General features: G+C 42.4%; 1 protein-coding gene across 1 annotated transcript in view; it reads right to left on the minus strand.

Annotated features, from left to right (window-relative positions):
• Window positions 1–5,536: 5,536 nt before the first annotated feature.
• Window positions 5,537–18,082, minus strand: part of LOC118360188 (beta-citrylglutamate synthase B-like) — a 33,662-nt gene continuing 21,116 nt past the window's right edge. Inside the window, exons 4-5 of the mRNA XM_035739429.2 lie at window positions 11,819–12,022; window positions 5,537–8,696 (exon numbers count right to left, since the gene is read on the minus strand). Of these exons, the coding sequence (XP_035595322.1) occupies window positions 8,185–8,696; window positions 11,819–12,022 (716 nt within the window). The 3' untranslated portion in view covers window positions 5,537–8,184. The remainder of the gene's footprint in view (window positions 8,697–11,818; window positions 12,023–18,082) is intronic.

Genomic DNA, 18,082 nt, shown 5'->3' on the forward strand with positions numbered 1-18,082 from the left:
CACAGGGTTAAATTCTCGGGTCGACTCCTTTTTCTGTATATATCAAAGATATCGCTCTTGCGGCTGGTGATTCTCTGATCCACTTATACGCAGACGACACCATTCTGTATACTTCTGGCCCTTCTTTGGACACTGTGTTAACTAACCATACAATTCTCCTTCCGTGGCCTCCAACTGCTCTTAAATGCAAGTAAAACTAAATGCATACTCTTCAACTGATCGCTGCCCGCCCACCTAGCATCACTACTTTGGACGGTTCTGACTTAGAATATGTGGACAACTACAAATACCTAGGTGTCTGGCTAGACTGTAAACTCTCCTTCCAGACTCATATTAAGCATCTCCAATCCAAAATTAAATCTCGAATTGGCATCCTTCACTCATGCTGACAAACATACCCTCGTAAAACTGACTATCCTATCGATCCTTGACTTCGTCGATGTCATTAACAAAATAGCCTCCAACACTCTACTCAGCAAATTGGATGAAGTCTATCATTGTGTCATCCGTTTCGTTACCAAAGCCCCACATACTACCCACCACTGCGACCTGTATGCTCTCGTTGGCTGGCCCTCGCTTCATATTCGTTGCCAAACCCACTGGCTCCAGTTAATCTATAAGTCATTTCTAGGGAAAGCCCCGCCTTATCTCAGCTCACTGGTCACCATAGCAGCACCCACCCGAAGTACGCGCTCCAGCAGGTATATTTCACTGGTCACCCCAAAGTCAACACCTCCTTTGGCCGCCTTTCCTTCCAGTTCTCTGCTGCCAATGACTGGAACGAATTGCAAAAATCACTGAAGCTGGAGACTCATATTACATTTACATTTAAGTCATTTAGCAGACGCTCTTATCCAGAGCGACTTACAAATTGGTGCATTCACCTTATCCCCCTCACTATCTTTAAGCATCAGCTATCAGAGCATCTTACAGACCATTGCACCTGTACACAGCCCATCTGTAAATAGCCCAACTACCTCATCCCAATATTATTCATTTTTATTTAGATGGGTTTTTTTTTGCTCCTTTGCAACACAGGATCTCTACTTGCACATTAATCTTCTGCACATCTATTACTCCGTGAAATTGTACTTATTTCGCCACTACGGCCTATTTATTTATTGCCTTACCTGACCAGCAAACCCACTGCAGCCTATCTCACTAGCTCACTCTCCATCCCTGCTTTGGACAATTAATAGCATGACTCTCGTACTTTGCCGTTTTCCTTTATGGTTGATATTAATGACGAAAGGAGATATTATCTGTCTCTCTCCTATTGTGTACCACTGTTAAATACTGTAGAAAAATAAGAAACAGGGACAATAAGTACTTAGAACTACCAATTACTATAGATAAATATTAAAGAAAAGGGTAAACACAACACTGGACTGAACCCCCTAATTGTCAAATTAATTTTAATGTACATTTACATTTTACATTTAAGTCATTTAGCAGACGCTCTTATCCAGAGCGACTTACAAATTGGTGCATACACCTTATGACATCCAGTGGAACAGCCACTTTACAATAGTGCATCTAAATCTTTTTAGGGGGTGAGAAGGATTACTTACCCTATCCTAGGTATTCCTTGAAGAGGTGGGGTTTCAGGTGTCTCCGGAAGGTGGTGATTGACTCCGCTGTCCTGGCGTCGTGAGGGAGTTTGTTCCACCATTGGGGGGCCAGAGCAGCGAACAGTTTTGACTGGGCTGAGCGGGAACTGTACTTCCTCAGTGGTAGGGAGGCGAGCAGGCCAGAGGTGGATGAACGCAGTGCCCTTGTTTGGGTGTAGGGCCTGATCAGAGCCGTACAACAATATAGAAGATGCATGACGAGGTTATGCAATATGGGTGTATATCCACTGCACGCTTCTTAGGTGTGTAATTGACATGACCAAGGAGCTATTGAAATGTGAAACTATGAAGAAATGTACATTACACCGCATGATTTTACAGTACACAAACAAGAGTGTGCAATATAGAAGGGTACATTCTGCACCATGTTCGAAATCAGGTCACAAGACCAAGGAGCTAATTGAAATTTTACATAAAAAAAAAAAAAAATATGTAAAATCTTGTGAGATGAAAATGGACAAATTAAAGGGTGTGCAATGTTGTTTGATGTCACTAGGTCACATGAGCAAGGAGCTATTGACATTCTAAAATTAGAAATATTCATGTGTGATGAAAATGGACAAATTAAAGGGTGTGCAATGTTGTTTGATGTCACTAGGTCACATGAGCAAGGAGCTATTGACATTCTAAAATTAGAAATATTCATGTGTGATGAAAATGGACAAACTAAAGGGTGTGCAATATAGAAGGGTAGTCAGTGGACATTCTGTACCCTGTTTGAAGTCCCTAGGTCACATGACCATGCAACTATTGAAGTTTTACATTTTAAATGATTCATGTAAAATCATGTGAGATGAAAATGGACAAACTAATGTGTAGGCCCACTCAGTGGACATTCTAAACCTTGTTTGAAGTCCCTAGGTTACATGATCAAGGAGCTATTGAAATTTTACATTTAGAAAAATTCATGTAAAATCATAATGGACAAGCTAAAGGGTGTGCAATGTGTAGGCCCACTGAGTGGACATTCTGAACCTTGTTTGAAGTCATTAGGTCACATGACCATGGAGCTATTGAAATGTTACAATTTCAAAAATTCATGTAAATCTTGTGAGATGAAAATGAAAACTAAAGGGTGTGCAATATAGAAGGTTAGTCAGTGGACATTCTGAACCTTGTTTGAGTCCCGTAGGTCACATGACCAATGAGCTATTGAAATTAAAAAATGTAAATAAATAATTTAAAATAGTGCGAGATGTAAATCGACAAAAAAATAAATGTGTGCAATGTGTGTCTATGCCATCGGGTTAGCTAGAACCCATTTTGAAAGTTTTAGGAGTAATGGTTAAATAGCTATTGAAATTTTAAAAATTTGATTTGTCACTATGTTGACGGTCCCTAACTGCTGTTGGTGGACGTAAGGAAGACTACAGGCGAATATCCATTGAATTTCCAACCTGAAATTGTATTTACCTCTGTGCGGAAACCACGAAAAATAACAGTAAACGGGATAAGATGTTTACATGTTTAAGATCAGCATATCCCAGACATCTTATCCTGGTTTCGTATAACATGGGGATACATGCTTTTTCGGGTTATTGTAAACGGGATATGATGTTTATATGCCTCAACTCAAGAACAGAATACTTGAGTATCCCGAATAATAACGGGATATTAGTGTGCATGTAAACGTGGTCACCGATTGACCCTGTTTCTTCAAACAAAATTCTTGCATGACTGTAGCCTGCAGACTAGGGGCATGACATTAGCATTCCATAACGTCATATCCATTTAGATTCTTTCATTTCAGTTTTTAATATTTCATCACACAGAGATGGTTTGAAGGGGACATTTCTTGTGTTATTGAATTAGTATTTTAACCCACAAAGTTGAATTAGATCATGAACAAATGTGGTATAACAGAAGCAGTTTTTTATTGATCAATTTAATATATCAATCAATATTGTAAACCTTAGAGCAAACATCAGGTTCATTTCTGAACACATTGATGGATGAAATGAAGGACTCTTTCAAGTCCTACATACCGGTATGTACAAGTCATGTCTTTATGTCAAAACACAAAGAATCAATGTTAAGAATTTCACTACTAGTATTATTAGTGTTGATTTTTACATCCATGCTTGTTTTTGGCATTCAGATTAATTACCAGGTGTTGAGAGACTGATAAACTCAGAAACACATTGGATTCCTTAATTGAGCCAAATATACATTAGCAGCAATTCAGAAATAAATAGTGACTTTGAATTGTGTTGTTGTTGTGTATGGTCACAGACCCTTCACTCACACCACAAGTGAAACTCGGAAATGTCTGATTTGCTAACTGGTTTAACACGGCATATGTATAACTACAACCAGTTAGTTAGCAAGTCGGAAGTTTACGAGTTTCCTTGTTCCGACTAGCACGTTAACATCAATACAGAACAGGCTGGAGTGCTACATCATCAAACCAGGACCATGTCATTACTTACCAATTACTAGCTTTAGCCATGTCATATATAGAATAGGCAGTGTAACCTGTTCTCGTCAATTGGTTCTTTGTCTCCTTCCTATGGTGGACACTGATCAGAAAAGAGCAGATAGACGAAATCAAAGCTAAAAACATTTTTCGTGCCTTACAACGCCAACCACATTTTTCAAAGATGTTTCCAATTCTGTGCATATATGTGAATAAAAAGAGTGTGTAGGGGGGTTCAGGCCAATTTGAATCATTCAGTGTTTCACTATCAGTTTCCACAAAGTAAATGGGATAAGGCATTTAAAGTTATTTTGGACACACATACTAAACCATAGAGTAAATTAACCTAGATATGCTTTGTAGGTTATATGAATGTAGTAATTAGGACTATTATTATTATTATTTCAACAATGCATATGTTGGAGAAAATGGTAATCCCTTCATTCTTTCCTATGGCTGGTATTAAGGTCTCGACCAGGGGTGCGCAAACTTTTTGGCTCAAGGGCCACATCGAGATTTTGAATTTCAATGGAGGGCCGCATTTCTTGTGGGACCAATTGTTTGTTCAAATCAATTTGCGGTGGCTTCCCAAGAGTGTTGCAGCAGTCTAAGGCACTGCATTGCTGTGCATGAGACGTCACTACAGACCCGGGTTCGATCCCAGGCTGTGACTGGGAGACCCATGAGGCGGAACACAATTGGCCCAGCGTCGTCCGGGTTAGGACAGGGTTTGGCAGGCCGAGATTCCTTGTCCCATCGTGCTCTAGCGACTCCTATGGTGGGCCGGGCGCATGCACGCTGACGAGGTCGGCAGGTGTACGGCGTTTCCTCTGATACATTGGTGCAGCTGGCTTCCGGGTTAAGCGGGCATTGTGTCAAGAAGCAGTGCAGCTTGGCTTGGCGGAGAGCGCACGGCTCTCGACCTTCGCCACTCCCGAGTCTGTACGGGAGTTGCAGCGATGTAACTACCAATTGGATACCACGAAATTGGGGAGAAAAAAGGGGTCTCGAGGGACGGATTGAAGTGCCCGGCGGGCCGTACTTTGCCCCCTGGTCTAGACTCTAGGATGTTTTCTCTTTACATTCTTTTTTTAAAAGTATACATGTGGAATGACACAGGCTTGATATACAGGACAACACATCAAACGTAACGTTTGGGAAAATAAAAGGGACAACAACAATTGTATACCAGTCACCCAGAAACTGTGGAAGCAGGGTGACCTAGACTTATTGATGATCAGACCCCCTGGCCCTATTTCAACTACAGGGGATTCAGTTTACTCAAATAGATATTTCATAATGTTGGACAAATCACAGTACTGTAAATGGTGTTATACCTCCCAGTGGAGCTTGCTGAAATTACTTGACTGCATTGTCCCTAAAACTTTCCCAAAAATGATTTGCCGTGTTCACATTTGACATACTCGTGATATCTTCCTCATGGAGACCCATTAGATTCCAGCTGGTTAGTAAATCCCCCCCACAAAACCATGCTTCACAGCGGCCTCACTTTATTTGAGACGAGATAAGTGCACACAAACCACATCCTTAAAAAATACCAGAAATGAATTAGTGGAAAAAAACACTGAACATTATAAAACAAGTAGGGAAAAAAAGTGAGTGTTAACCGTAATGGTACAACGCATCTTTTAATAGTTACAAATCCTTTTTTGTTTGTCATCAATACACATTTTAGGCAGATCTGTAGCTAGGATGGATATGACACATGCCTTAGGAGTGGGGATGAGATCAAGGCTGCTTCCCTGAGTTATGTTAGAGTCAACGGTTTGACATCGAAAGCCTTTTATATAACAACACTATGCTGTAGCTAGTCACTAAGTGGCACCAAGTAGAGTGGCTTGTGCTTTGGATGATTACAAGCGAATGCTTTTTGGTTGATGATGGATGCCCCAAAGTTAATACCTAGAGGATAGGTCTTTTTTGAAGGCTGAGTGGTAGATTTAACGCAAGTAACCAACAAATATCCCTGGAGAAGTTTTCCTTTTGAGGAATAAAAAAAGTTACATTCTATCAAACACACTGTAAAAAAAAAAGTAAGTATTGTTTTGCATTTTATTTGTACAACAGGTTTATGAAGATGACCTCACTTGAGTTGAATAAACAGTCATTCATCACCGGCCAAAATACTGGGCTGATTAAACACATTTAGCCAAATCCACAGAAACGTTAGCACTCATGTTTTTTGTAAAACATTTATTTCTGACATTGCAGTTCTGTACAAACCAATCTTTTCTACACAAGTTTACCAAAATGTTTAAGTTGAGAAAGTTAGCAGTTATTTCAGCCCTTATGGTTTTCATATCAGCCAGAGACTAGTAAGCATGAACACTTCTAAAATGATTATTTACAAAAAATGTACTTGACTACAGTATATCTACGCCCTATGTATCAAGGGAGGGACATCTTGTAAAGTCAAGGATGCTGGCTGATATGTATGACTCAAAGTAGTTTATTCTATGGCAGTGAGACGTTTTCTGTATTGAGGTATATTTTTCTTGTAGGTGTAGTGACAGCTTCCGCACCGTTTCTAGACGGATTGAACTTGCCTCCAAAGTATCACGTTAGCGTTTTTCGTCATTAATATTGTTCTGGAGGCAGCTCTGCAGAATGGTTACTAGCTAGCACAGCCACAAAATCATAACATCTCTAATCCTAAATTGAGACCAAAAAGCACATTTGACTTTTCATGAATTTTTACATTATCGACAAATTGGACTTTGCAGCTAGCCTATCTAAGGGGAAATAACTCGGTTCTGCCTCCAGGACAACCCTCATGACAATAAACGTCAACCTGCTCCCGGGTGTGTAGTTCCACCACGCAATTCATCGGTTTATCTTAAAGTGCTTTATTTTGGATGAAGAGAAAGAGTCGCCGTTTGGACTATTGTTCTTGTAAAATCCGAATAAAAACAAGCCGCTAAAAACATTCACTTGAAAACCAAGTGACAGAAGCGCTTGATTTTAGAGTTTCAGGGTCAATTGCGTTTGACCTATGCTTATGCATTTCTAGATGGAATCTCTTGAGAGGGTATCGTGCAGTGTTGTTACTATACAAGGTGCCTCTTGGCAATGGTGCTAGGTCAGTTTTGTTCTCCTAATGATCCCGTGTTTAGGGGCTCCTTGTCAGCATTGGGTGGCAAGTCCTATTTTGATTACAGACAATTCGCGAATTTAATACGAATGAAATGTGACAGTGATTTTTTTTTATTTGTCAATTTCAATCATCCCATTTCCAGATTTAACTGAGGTAGAAAATGGAATTGACCCCAATCTGCACTTAATAGACCCTGCGACGGTGAACCAGGTCTGTCCTCTGCTACATGGAGCTGGTGGACAGTCTAGCTAGTCCTCTGTATGTACCCCTCACCCAGTTATGGAGAACACCACTTGAAAAACACTTCATTTCACCACCAGTAAATCAAGCCTGGCTACTTCCTCAGTGGTTGATCTATAACGACGACCACGCCTCATTCTCATTCTCCAAAATACAGTTTTGTAGTGTGTGTTCAGTTTAATTGGGTGACAGACTGCCGTGATTTTCATATAAGCCCTTGGGCTTCCAACCACACCTGCAAACAGTTGTTTTAAATGTGTTTTTATCTGTATTGTTGTCCATCACTTGTTTTCTTTGGTGCAAACAAATAAAACTTCGGTTGACTATGTGCTGATGTATGCAATGCTCTTTAGGGTTCTCCCAAAAAAACGCTCTTACTCAACTCACACTCACAATGCAATTGAAAACAAAAAGATTCAGTAATTCATCTAACCTTCTGGATCCCACTTCTGACACCACCTGCGGTTGTAAAACTGGGTTGTTCGCAGTTGGGGAGAAGAGCAGTAGAGTCAGGGGAGCAGCCTCAGATCTCTATGTGTTTATGGGGGGAGTTAGTAAGAGAAGGCGTGTTCGTAATGTCAGTTTCTGTGGTCATGGCATTTTTCATTTCAATTTTGTTTGTTCAGCTCATGCTTTTGCATGTAACATCCTGCCTGTATAACGTGTATAGGAGTTTGTGTGTGTGCTCTGTAACAGGAATGTCCATCACCATGTGTTCAGGTGTGTGTTTGTAATTGTGTCTGTGTGTGTAAGTGTGCACGTGTGCCGTGGCTGGATTCAGCTCACTCAGTCAATAGTTTGATCTCGTTGGCGAGGAGGGTGTTGAAGTTGTAGGCCGGGTCAGGGAGGTTGGGCAGGACCGGACTGGGGCCAACTTGGCGGCTCGTGGGCTGCGGGGTGGTATCGGCCAGCTCGGGGTCGCTCTCACTAGAAGTGGACCCCACGCTCATGTTGCACACGGCCTCGGGCAGTACGTTGCTGGGCGCCGGGCACACCTCAGGCTCGCTGCTAGTCTCGCTGGCACTGGACACCACCGAGAGCAGCGACATCTTGCGTGTCAGGCGGCTAGGCAGCAGTGAGAGGGCGTAGTCAGCCACGATGCCCGCCACGTCCATGCCGCACGCCTGATCGAAGGCAATGAAGCCCACATTGGCGTTGGCCTCGCACACCACGAACGAGCCGTCGTTGAGCTGCAGCAGGTCAATGCCGCACACGTCCATGCCAAGGATGTTGGACACCTGCACCGCCAGCTGCTTGCCCTGCTCACTCAGCGGGCACATCATCCCCACGCCACCTGCGGGAGTGGAGGGCACAATGGAAAGACCGGTATGTCAGTACCACAGACACGCCTGTAACTGCGATCTGTGGACTGTTCACTGTGTGCCTTACATTCACATTCTCTGCGGCCTCTATGGCAAGGAATGACCGGACAGAGAAAACAGTGACCAACTCCCAGGGCAACTATTTCTTAATGTATTGTGAAATGTGGAATTATTTGTATTTATTTTAGAACAATAGATATAAATAGGATGGACAAACAAATAAATCATATATTATGTAAGTAAGCCAGAGCAACCGAGAATCTATGCTTGCGTAAGACAAACAACATTTTGTTATAAAACACAATGTGACACTTGTCATGTAACTGTGGAACAATTGAAGGCTGATGACCCCAAAATGTCACAAGACATGAGTGTGTTTGCTAACCTGAAACTGAAGACGTTATGACAAGCATAATCATGTCTGTCATCAAAAGCAAAGTCACAGTCAAGACAACTATATTGTCCTTCTTTGGCCAAATTCAAGTGCAATGCTCCTCTCACTGTCCCCTGTGTTCTGGTGTGGTTTCCTAACATACATGAAATAGCATGTTCAGGGTCAGTTCCATATGTTTCTTAAGAAATTATCTCATTCACTGAAAGTAACATCAGTATGTAAAAAAAAATGATTTGGCCCTGACCCTGGTTCTCTTTGGCAATAACCAGTCTATAGTTGAGTATGTTGTGATAAACTGCAGGCCACACTACTTGCCTAGATAGTTCTCAGCTATACTTTTCGTGGCTGTTTATTTACCACCACAGACAGATACTGGCACTAAGACTGCACTTAGTCAGCTGTATAAGGAAATAAGCAAACAGGAAACCACTCACCCAGAAGCGGCGCTCCAAGTAGCCGGAGACTTTAATGCACGGAAACTTAAATCAGTTCTACCAAATCTCTATCAACATGTTAAATTGTCACCTGTACTCCACACACAGAGATGCGTCAAAGCTCTCCCTCGCCCTCCATTTGGTAAATCCGACCACAACTCTATCCTCCTGATTCCTGCTTACAAGCAAAAATTAAAGCAGGAAGCACCAGTGACTCGGTCTATAAAAAAATGGTCAGATGAAGCAGATGCTAAACTACAGGACTGCTTTGCTATTACAGACTGGAACATGTTCCGGGATTCTTCCGATGACATTGAGGAATACACCACATCAGTCACTGGCTTTATCAATAAGTGCATTGAGGACGTCGTTCCCACAGTGACTGTATGTACATAACCCAACCAGAAGCCATGGATTACAGGCAACATTTGCACTGAGCTAAAGGGTATAGCTGCCGCTTTCAAGGTGCGGGACTCCAACCCGGAAGCTTACAAGAAATCCCACTATGCCTTGCGAAGAACCATAAAATAGGCAAAGCGTCAATACAGGGCTACATACAGATTGAATCATACTACACCGGCTCCGACACTCGTCGGATGTGGCAGGGCTTGCAAACTATTACAGACTACAAAGGGAAGCAAAGCCGCGAGCTGCCCAGTGACACAAGCCTACCAGACGAGCTAAATCACCTCTAAAGCTGCGTGGCCAGACGGATTACCAGGACGTGTGCTCCGGGCATGTGCTGACCAACTGGCAGGTGTCTTCACTGACATTTTCAACATGTCCCCGATTGAGTCTGTAATACCAACATGCTTCAAGCAGACCACCATAGTCCCTGTGCCCAAGAACACAAAGGCAACCTGCCTAAATGACTACAGACCCGTAGCACTCACGTCTGTAGCCATGAAGTGCTTTGAAAGGCTGGTAATGGCTCACATCAACACCATTATCCCAGAAACCCTAGACCCACTCCAATTTGCATACAGCCCAAACAGATCCACAGATGATGCAATCTCTATTGCACTCCACACTGCCCTTTCCCACATGGACTAAAGGAACACCTATGTGAGAATGCTGTTAATTGACGACAGCTCAGCGTTCAACACCATAGTACACTCAAAGCTCATCACCAAGCTAAGGATCCTGGGACTAAACACCTCCCTCTGCAACTGGATCCTGGACTTCCTGACAGGCCGCCCCCAGGGTACGTAGCAACACATCTGCCACGCTGATCCTTAACTCTGGAGCTCCCCAGGGGTGCGTGCTCAGTCCCCTCCTGTACTCCCTGTTCACCCACGACTGCATGGCCAGGCACGACTCCAACACCATCATTAAGTTTGCTGACAACACAACAGCCTGATCACCGACAACGATGAGAAAGCCTATCAGAGACCTGGCCGGGTGGTGCCAGAATAACAACCTATCCCTCAACGTAACCAAGACTAAGGAGATGACAGGAAAAGGAGCACCGAGCCCGACTGCAAGGCACTTCAGATGGTAGTGAGTACTGCCCAGTACATCACTGGGGCAAAGCTGCCTGCCATCCAGGACCTCTACACCAGGCGGTGTCAGAGGAAGGCCCTGGATATTGTCAAAGACCCCAGCCACCCCAGTCATAGACTGTTCTCTCTACTACCGCATGGCAAGCGGTACCGGAGTGCCAAGTTTAGTACAAAAAGGCTTCTCAACAGTTTTTTTCCCCCAAGCCATAAGACTCCTGAACATGTAACCAAATGGTTACCCAGACTACTTGCATTGTGTACCCCCCCCCAACCCCTCTTTTTACGCTTTTGCTACTCTCTGTTCATCATATATGCATAGTCACTTTAACTATACCTACATGTACATACTACCTCAATAAGCCTGACTAACAGGTGTCTGTATATAGCCTTGCTACTCTTTTTTCAAATGTCTTTTAACTGTTGTTTTATTTTTTTACTTACCTTCACACACACACATACCCTTTTTTTCACACCATTGGTTAGAGCCTGTAAGTAAGCATTTCGCTGTAAGGTTTACACCTGTTGTATTCGGCGCACATGACAAATAAACTTTGATTTTATTTGATAGACCTAACCACTGGAGACAAACTTTGCAGAGGACCCACCAGTGGGGTTTTTACTTAAGCCTCATTTCATTTTCTGTCTGTAAAACCCTGACAAAGGCTACAAGCCAAATCGTGTACATTTTTAAAAAAAATAATTCAATCCTATTGTCCTCCAAGAGTGACCAAATATCCTCCTCTCCTCTTTCCAGCATCACTCACCCAGGGAGCAGTTGCTTTGCATGCGTCCATCGGTGGAGCAGCGCAGCATGGAGCCAATGACGCGGCCGCCCACCAGCACCACCCGGACGTCGCGGCCGTGAGACTCCTTCACGTACTCCTGGAAGAGATAGGGAGCGTCGTGGCGAATCAGGTGGCTCAGGTCGGCCAGGTGGTGCTTGTCCCTGGCCAGGAACACCGCCTTTCCTGTGGGTGAGACAGAGTGAAGGGGAGCAAGAGAGAATGATTTCATTTATATATAATTTTTCATTACATGAAGAAGACGCTTTAAAAATAAAAATAAACTTTGGCTATTGATGGTTCGTGGCCTGGACAGTGAATGAGAAAAATCACGTGAACAATAAAAAAATTCACATGTATATTTTTCACGTTGTTTTTCCCTTGTGAATGATTATTTTTTACCACTTCCAGCTACATCTGAACTTCCATCAGAGGCAAAGCAGCAGTGGGATGTAAGGTGCTATGTTGCTGGAATGAATGTGCCTGTCACGAATATTACCGAAGGTGGCTCCCCTTCTTGTTCGGGTGGCGCTCGGCGGTCGTCGTCGCCGGTCTACTAGCTGCCACCGATCCTTTGTTCTGTGTTCGTTTGGTTTTGTCTAATTGGTTTCACCTGTTCCTTGTTTGGTTGTTCGGGTGGGGTTATTTAAGTTCATTTAGCCCGCTTCTGTTTGTGCGGGCTTGTTCATTCTGTATGTGTCAGAGTGTTTTGTTGGGTTTCTCGCTGTACTAGTATTTTCACGATAGGGTACAATTTTGTTGTGTAGTTATACTTGTGTTGGGTATACTATTTTGTTCCTGTGATTTTTTTGGACATTTAAGCGTGTTTTTCCCACATCCTTTGCTCTCTGCGCCTGACTCCACACTCATTCACTCATTGAGCGTTACAGTGACAAAACTTCCCACTTAACCAAAGACAAGGAAAATTGCAGGATTGCTCCTGCTCCTAAAACATTCTTATCTGCTCTCTGAGCTCAAAAATTCAGGACAAGACTTTTCCTCATGACAGCCACCTTGCTTCACTGTGAAACAGCACAGCTTGATGTTCAACTCCCATCTCCTCACAGATAGCAGAGAAGACTCTTGTTTTTAGTGGTCTGGTCTTCATAAAATTGACTACACCTACAATGTCAGTCATAACCTCACTTAATTCAGAGGAAAGGTGTCTTGATGCCAGTGCCTCTCTGTGTATAACACAGTGTGTCCACTCAGTCCTTTTCTCATCCCTGCCATGGTCTGTGCACCATCACTGCAAACACCAATGCAGTTCTCCCACTTTAGCCCATTCTCAGTCAGGAAGCAGTCCAGCATTTTGAATAGCTCTTCAGCTGTGGCTCTGTCTCTGACATAATTACAAAAAAGTAGATCCTCACACAGGGAGTTTGTCATGTCAAAGCGTACATAAGCGATAAACAAACAGTCTTTGTTGCTGTCAGTTGCTTCATCGAACTGTAAGGCAAAATGTTTGCCTTGGAGGTTATCTACCAGCTGTTCTTTAAGATCGTTAGCAATGTCATTTATACGTCTGGCGACAGTGTCATTGGACAGAGGGATAGTTTTTATTTTTGCAGCACTTGTGTCATCCAGCAGGACAGAGACCAGGTCTAATGCTGCAGGCAGTATCAGCTCCTCTGCTATAGAGTGGGTTTTTTCTGCACTGAGCAATTTGGTACGCCACCTTATGATGCTAACAGTGCTCGCTGGTTTACTGAAGTAGCATTCACAAAGCGGGACGATTGTTGTCAATATTCGGCACGTTTTCGCTGAAAAAACTCAAGCGGCTTATCAGCGTGATTGGGGTGTAATGTCTTTCAGTGACGCCTTAATTTATTTGGCTTCATGCTGTCCGCTGTCAACATTTTTATACATAGTAAACATACCGGTCTTTCCTCGTCTCCCACCGTAGTCACAGTGAAGCCAAGCTCTACATTTCCTCGTCTTAGCTTTCGGGAGACTTACGTTTGTCTCATTATCTTCGTCTCTCTCCGCCTTTCTTTTCATCCCTGTTAAATATTTTCTATGGTGTCTCTCAAGGGTTTGTTATCTGCACGTCATATCTCCTGCTCTGTGCTGTGTGTTCTTGTTCGGTCACACGCGCCCCCCCTGGCATCGCTCCGAGCCCTCCCAGGGGGGCGCGCCCCCACTATTTGAGAAGGACTGTGATTAAAGTAACATTCTCACATGTGAACTCTAAATTTAAGCTCAACATGTGAAAACAGATATTTCATGTTTTTTTTTGTCATGGAAAAGTAATAATTCCTTCACCTGACTATAGTCCTCTATGTTATACTCTACAGCATAACATTCAGTACTCTTCTGAAGATGACAGTGATAGTGTGAATGTTGACACCTCTCACCTCAACACTCGGGACACTGACTGAGAAGCCATGGTGGGGAGAGAGCAGAATGTCTCTCGCATTGGCTTACAAATATGCCAGGGCCCATTTTAATTAGAGTGGACTTTGTCCTCACTTTTCGCACCAAAAGTACGTTCATCTCTAGGAGACAGAACGAGTCCCTTTCCTGAGCGGTATGACGGCTGCGTGATCCTGTGGTGTTTGTACGGATGAACGTGGTACCTTCAGGAGTTTAGAAATTACTCCCAAGGATGAACCAGACTTGTGGAAGTCAAGTCAGGTAGACCTCAGGGAGACCTCCAATTAACTCAAATGATGTCAATTAGCCTATCAGAAGCTTCTAAAGCCATGACACAATTTTCTGGAATTTTCCAAGCTGTTTCAATGCACAGTTTAAATGCATAAGTGAAATAATCTTGTCTATAAACAATTGTTGGAAAAATTACCTGTCATGCACAAAGTAGATATAGCCTAACCGACTTGCCAAAATGATAGTTTGTTAAACAACTTGGAAAATTCCAGAAAATGATGTCATGACTTTAGAAGCTTCTGAAAGGCTAATTTACATCATTTGAGTCAATTGGAGGTGTACCTGTGGATGTATTTCAAGGCCTACCTTCAAACTCAGTTTGCTTGACATCATGGGAAAATCAAAAGAAATCAGCCAAGACTTCAGGAAAAAAATTGTAGACCTCCACATCCTAGAGATGAACGTACTTTGGTGCGAAAAGTGCAAATCAATCCCAGAACAACAACAAAGGACCTTGTGAAGATGCTGGAGGAAAAAGGTACAAAAGCATCTATTATCCACAGTAAAACGAGTCCTATATTGACATAACCTGAAAGGCCGCTCAGCAAGGAAGAAGCCACTGCTCCAAAACCACAATAAAAAAGCAAGACTACGCTTTGCAACTGCACGTGGGGACAAAGATCGTACTTTTTGGAGAAATGTCCTCTGGTCTGATGAAACAAAAATAGAACTGTTTGGCCATAATGACCATCATTATGTTTGGAGGAAAAAGGGGGAGGCTTGCAAGAGAACACCATCCCGGAGAACACCATCCCAACCGTGAAGCACAGGGATGGCAGCATAATGTTGTGCGGGTGGGACTGGTGCACTTCACAAAATAGATGGCATCATGAGGGAGGAAAATGATGTGGATATATTAAAGCGACATCTCTAGACATCAGTCAGGAAGTTAAAGCTTGGTCGCAAATGGATCTTCCAAATGGACAATAACCCCAAACATACTTCCAAAGTTGTGGTAAAATGGCTTAAGGACAACAAAGTCAAGGTATTGGAGTGGCCATCACAAAGCCCTGACCTCAATCCTATAGAAAATATGTGGGCAGAACTGAAAAAGCATGAGCGAGCAAGAGGCCTATAAACCCGATTCCGTTACACCAGCTCTGTCAGGAGGAATGGGCAATAATTCACCCAATTTATTGTGGGAAGCTTGTGGAAGGCTACCCAAAACGTTTGGCCCAAGTTAAACAATTTAAAGGCAATGCTGCCAAACATGAATTGAGTGTATGCAAACGTTTGACCCCCTGGGAATGTAATGAAAGAAATACAAGCTGAAATAAATAATTCTCCCTACTATTATTCTGACATTTCACATTCTTAAAATAAAGTGGTGATCCTAACTGACCTAAAACAGGGAATTTATACTAGGATTAAATGTCAGGAATTGTGAAAAACTGAGTTCAAATGTATTTGGCTCAGGTGTATGTAAACTTCTGACTTCAAATGTATCAAGACTATTTCAATGCCAGCTTTTTTCCATGATGCAGAAAAGCTAATCCATGCTTTGTCACTTCTAGATTAGACTACTGCAATGCTCTACTTTCCGGCTACCCGGATAAAGCAGTAAATAAACTTCAGTTAGTGCTAAACACGGCTGCTAGAATCTTGACTAGAACCCAAAAATGTGATCATATTACTCCAGTGCTACCCACTCTACACTGGCTTCCTGTAAAGGCTAGGGCTGATTTCAAGGTTTTACTGATAACCTACAAAGCATTACATGGGCTTGCTCCTACCTGTCTATCTGATTTGATCTGGCCGTACATACTAGAGGTCGACCGATTAATCGGAATGGCCGATTAATTTGGCCGATTTAAAGTTTTCCTAACAATCGGAAATCGGTATTTTTGGACACCGATTTGGCCGATTTAAAATGTAAAAAAAACTTGATTTAACTAGGCAAGTCAGTTAAGAACACATTATTATTTTCAATGACGGCCTGGGAACAGTGGGTTACCTGCCTTGTTCAGGGGCAGAACAACATATTTTTACTCTGTCAGCTCGGGATTCAATCTTGCAACCTTCCAGTTAACTAGTCCAAAGCTCTAACCACCTGCCGCTCATTTCACTCCACGAGGAGCCTGCCTGTTACGCAAATGCAGTAAGTCAAGGTAAGTTGCTAGCTAGCATTAAACTTGTCTTATAAAAAAACAATCAATAAATCATAATCACTAGTTAACTACAGATGGTTGATAATATTACTACTATATCTAGCGTGTCCTGCATTGCATATAATATATATGCGGTGCGTATTCGCGAAAAAGGACTGTCCTTGCTCCAATGTGTACCTAACCATAAACATCAATGCCTTTCTTTAAAATCAATACACATTTTTAAACCTGCATATTTAGCTAAAAGAAAACCAAGTTAGCAGGCAATATTAACCAGGTGAAATTGTCACTTCTCTTGCGTTCATTGCACGCAGGGTATATGCAACATTTTGGGCTGCCTAATTTGCCAGAATTTTACGCAATTATGACATAACATTGAAGGTTGTGCAATGTAACAGGAATATGTAGACTTATGGATGCCACCCATTAGATAAAATACGGAACGGTTCCGTATTTCACTGAAAGAATAAACGTCTTGTTTCCGGGTTCAACCATATTAATGACCGAAGGCTCGTATTTCTATGTGTTATTATGTTATAATTAAGTCTATGATTTGATAGATCAGTCTGACTGAGCGATGGTAGGAACCAGCAGGCTCGTTAGCATTCATTCAAACAGCACTTTTGTGCATTTTGCCAGAAGCTCTTCGTTGTGCTACAAGCCTATCAACTCCCGAGATTAGGCTTGTGTAATCGATGTGAAATGGCTAGCTAGTTAGCGGGGTGCGCGGTAATAGCATTTCAAACGTCACTCGCTCTGAGACTTGGAGTAGTTATACCCCTTGCTCTGCATGGGTAACGGTGCTTCGAGGATGGCTGTTGTCGATGTGTTCCTGGTTCGAGCCCAGGTAGGGGCGAGGAGAGGGACGGAAGCTATACTGTTACAGTGGCAATACTAAAGTGCCTATAAGAACATCAATAGTCAAATGCTATAGAGAGAAATAGTCCTACAATAACTACAACCAAAAACTTCTTACCTGGGAATATTGAAGACTCATGTTAAAGGAACCACCAGCTTTCATATGTTCTGAGCAAAGAACTTAAACGTTAGCTTTCTTACATAGCACATATTGCACTTTTACTTTCTTCTCCAACACTTAGTTTTTGCATTATTTAAACCAAATTGAACATGTTACATTATTTATTTGAGGATAAATTGATTTCATTGGTGTAATATATTAAGTTAAAATAAGTGTTCATTCAGTATTGTTGTAATTGTCATTATTACAAATACTTTTTATTTTTATTTTTTAAATCGTCCGATTAATCGGTATCGGCTTTTTTGGGTCCTCCAATAATCGGTATCTGCATTGAAAAATCATAATCGGTCGACCTCTAGTACATACCTACACGTATGCTACGGTCACAAGACACAGGCCTCCTTATTGTCCCTAGAATTTCTAAGCAAACAGCTGGAGGCAGGTCTTTCTCCCATCGAGCTCCATTTTTATGGAATGGTCTGCCTATCCATG

Source organism: Oncorhynchus keta, chromosome 27, assembly GCF_023373465.1.
Source record: "Oncorhynchus keta strain PuntledgeMale-10-30-2019 chromosome 27, Oket_V2, whole genome shotgun sequence".
Taxonomy (NCBI): domain Eukaryota; kingdom Metazoa; phylum Chordata; class Actinopteri; order Salmoniformes; family Salmonidae; genus Oncorhynchus; species Oncorhynchus keta.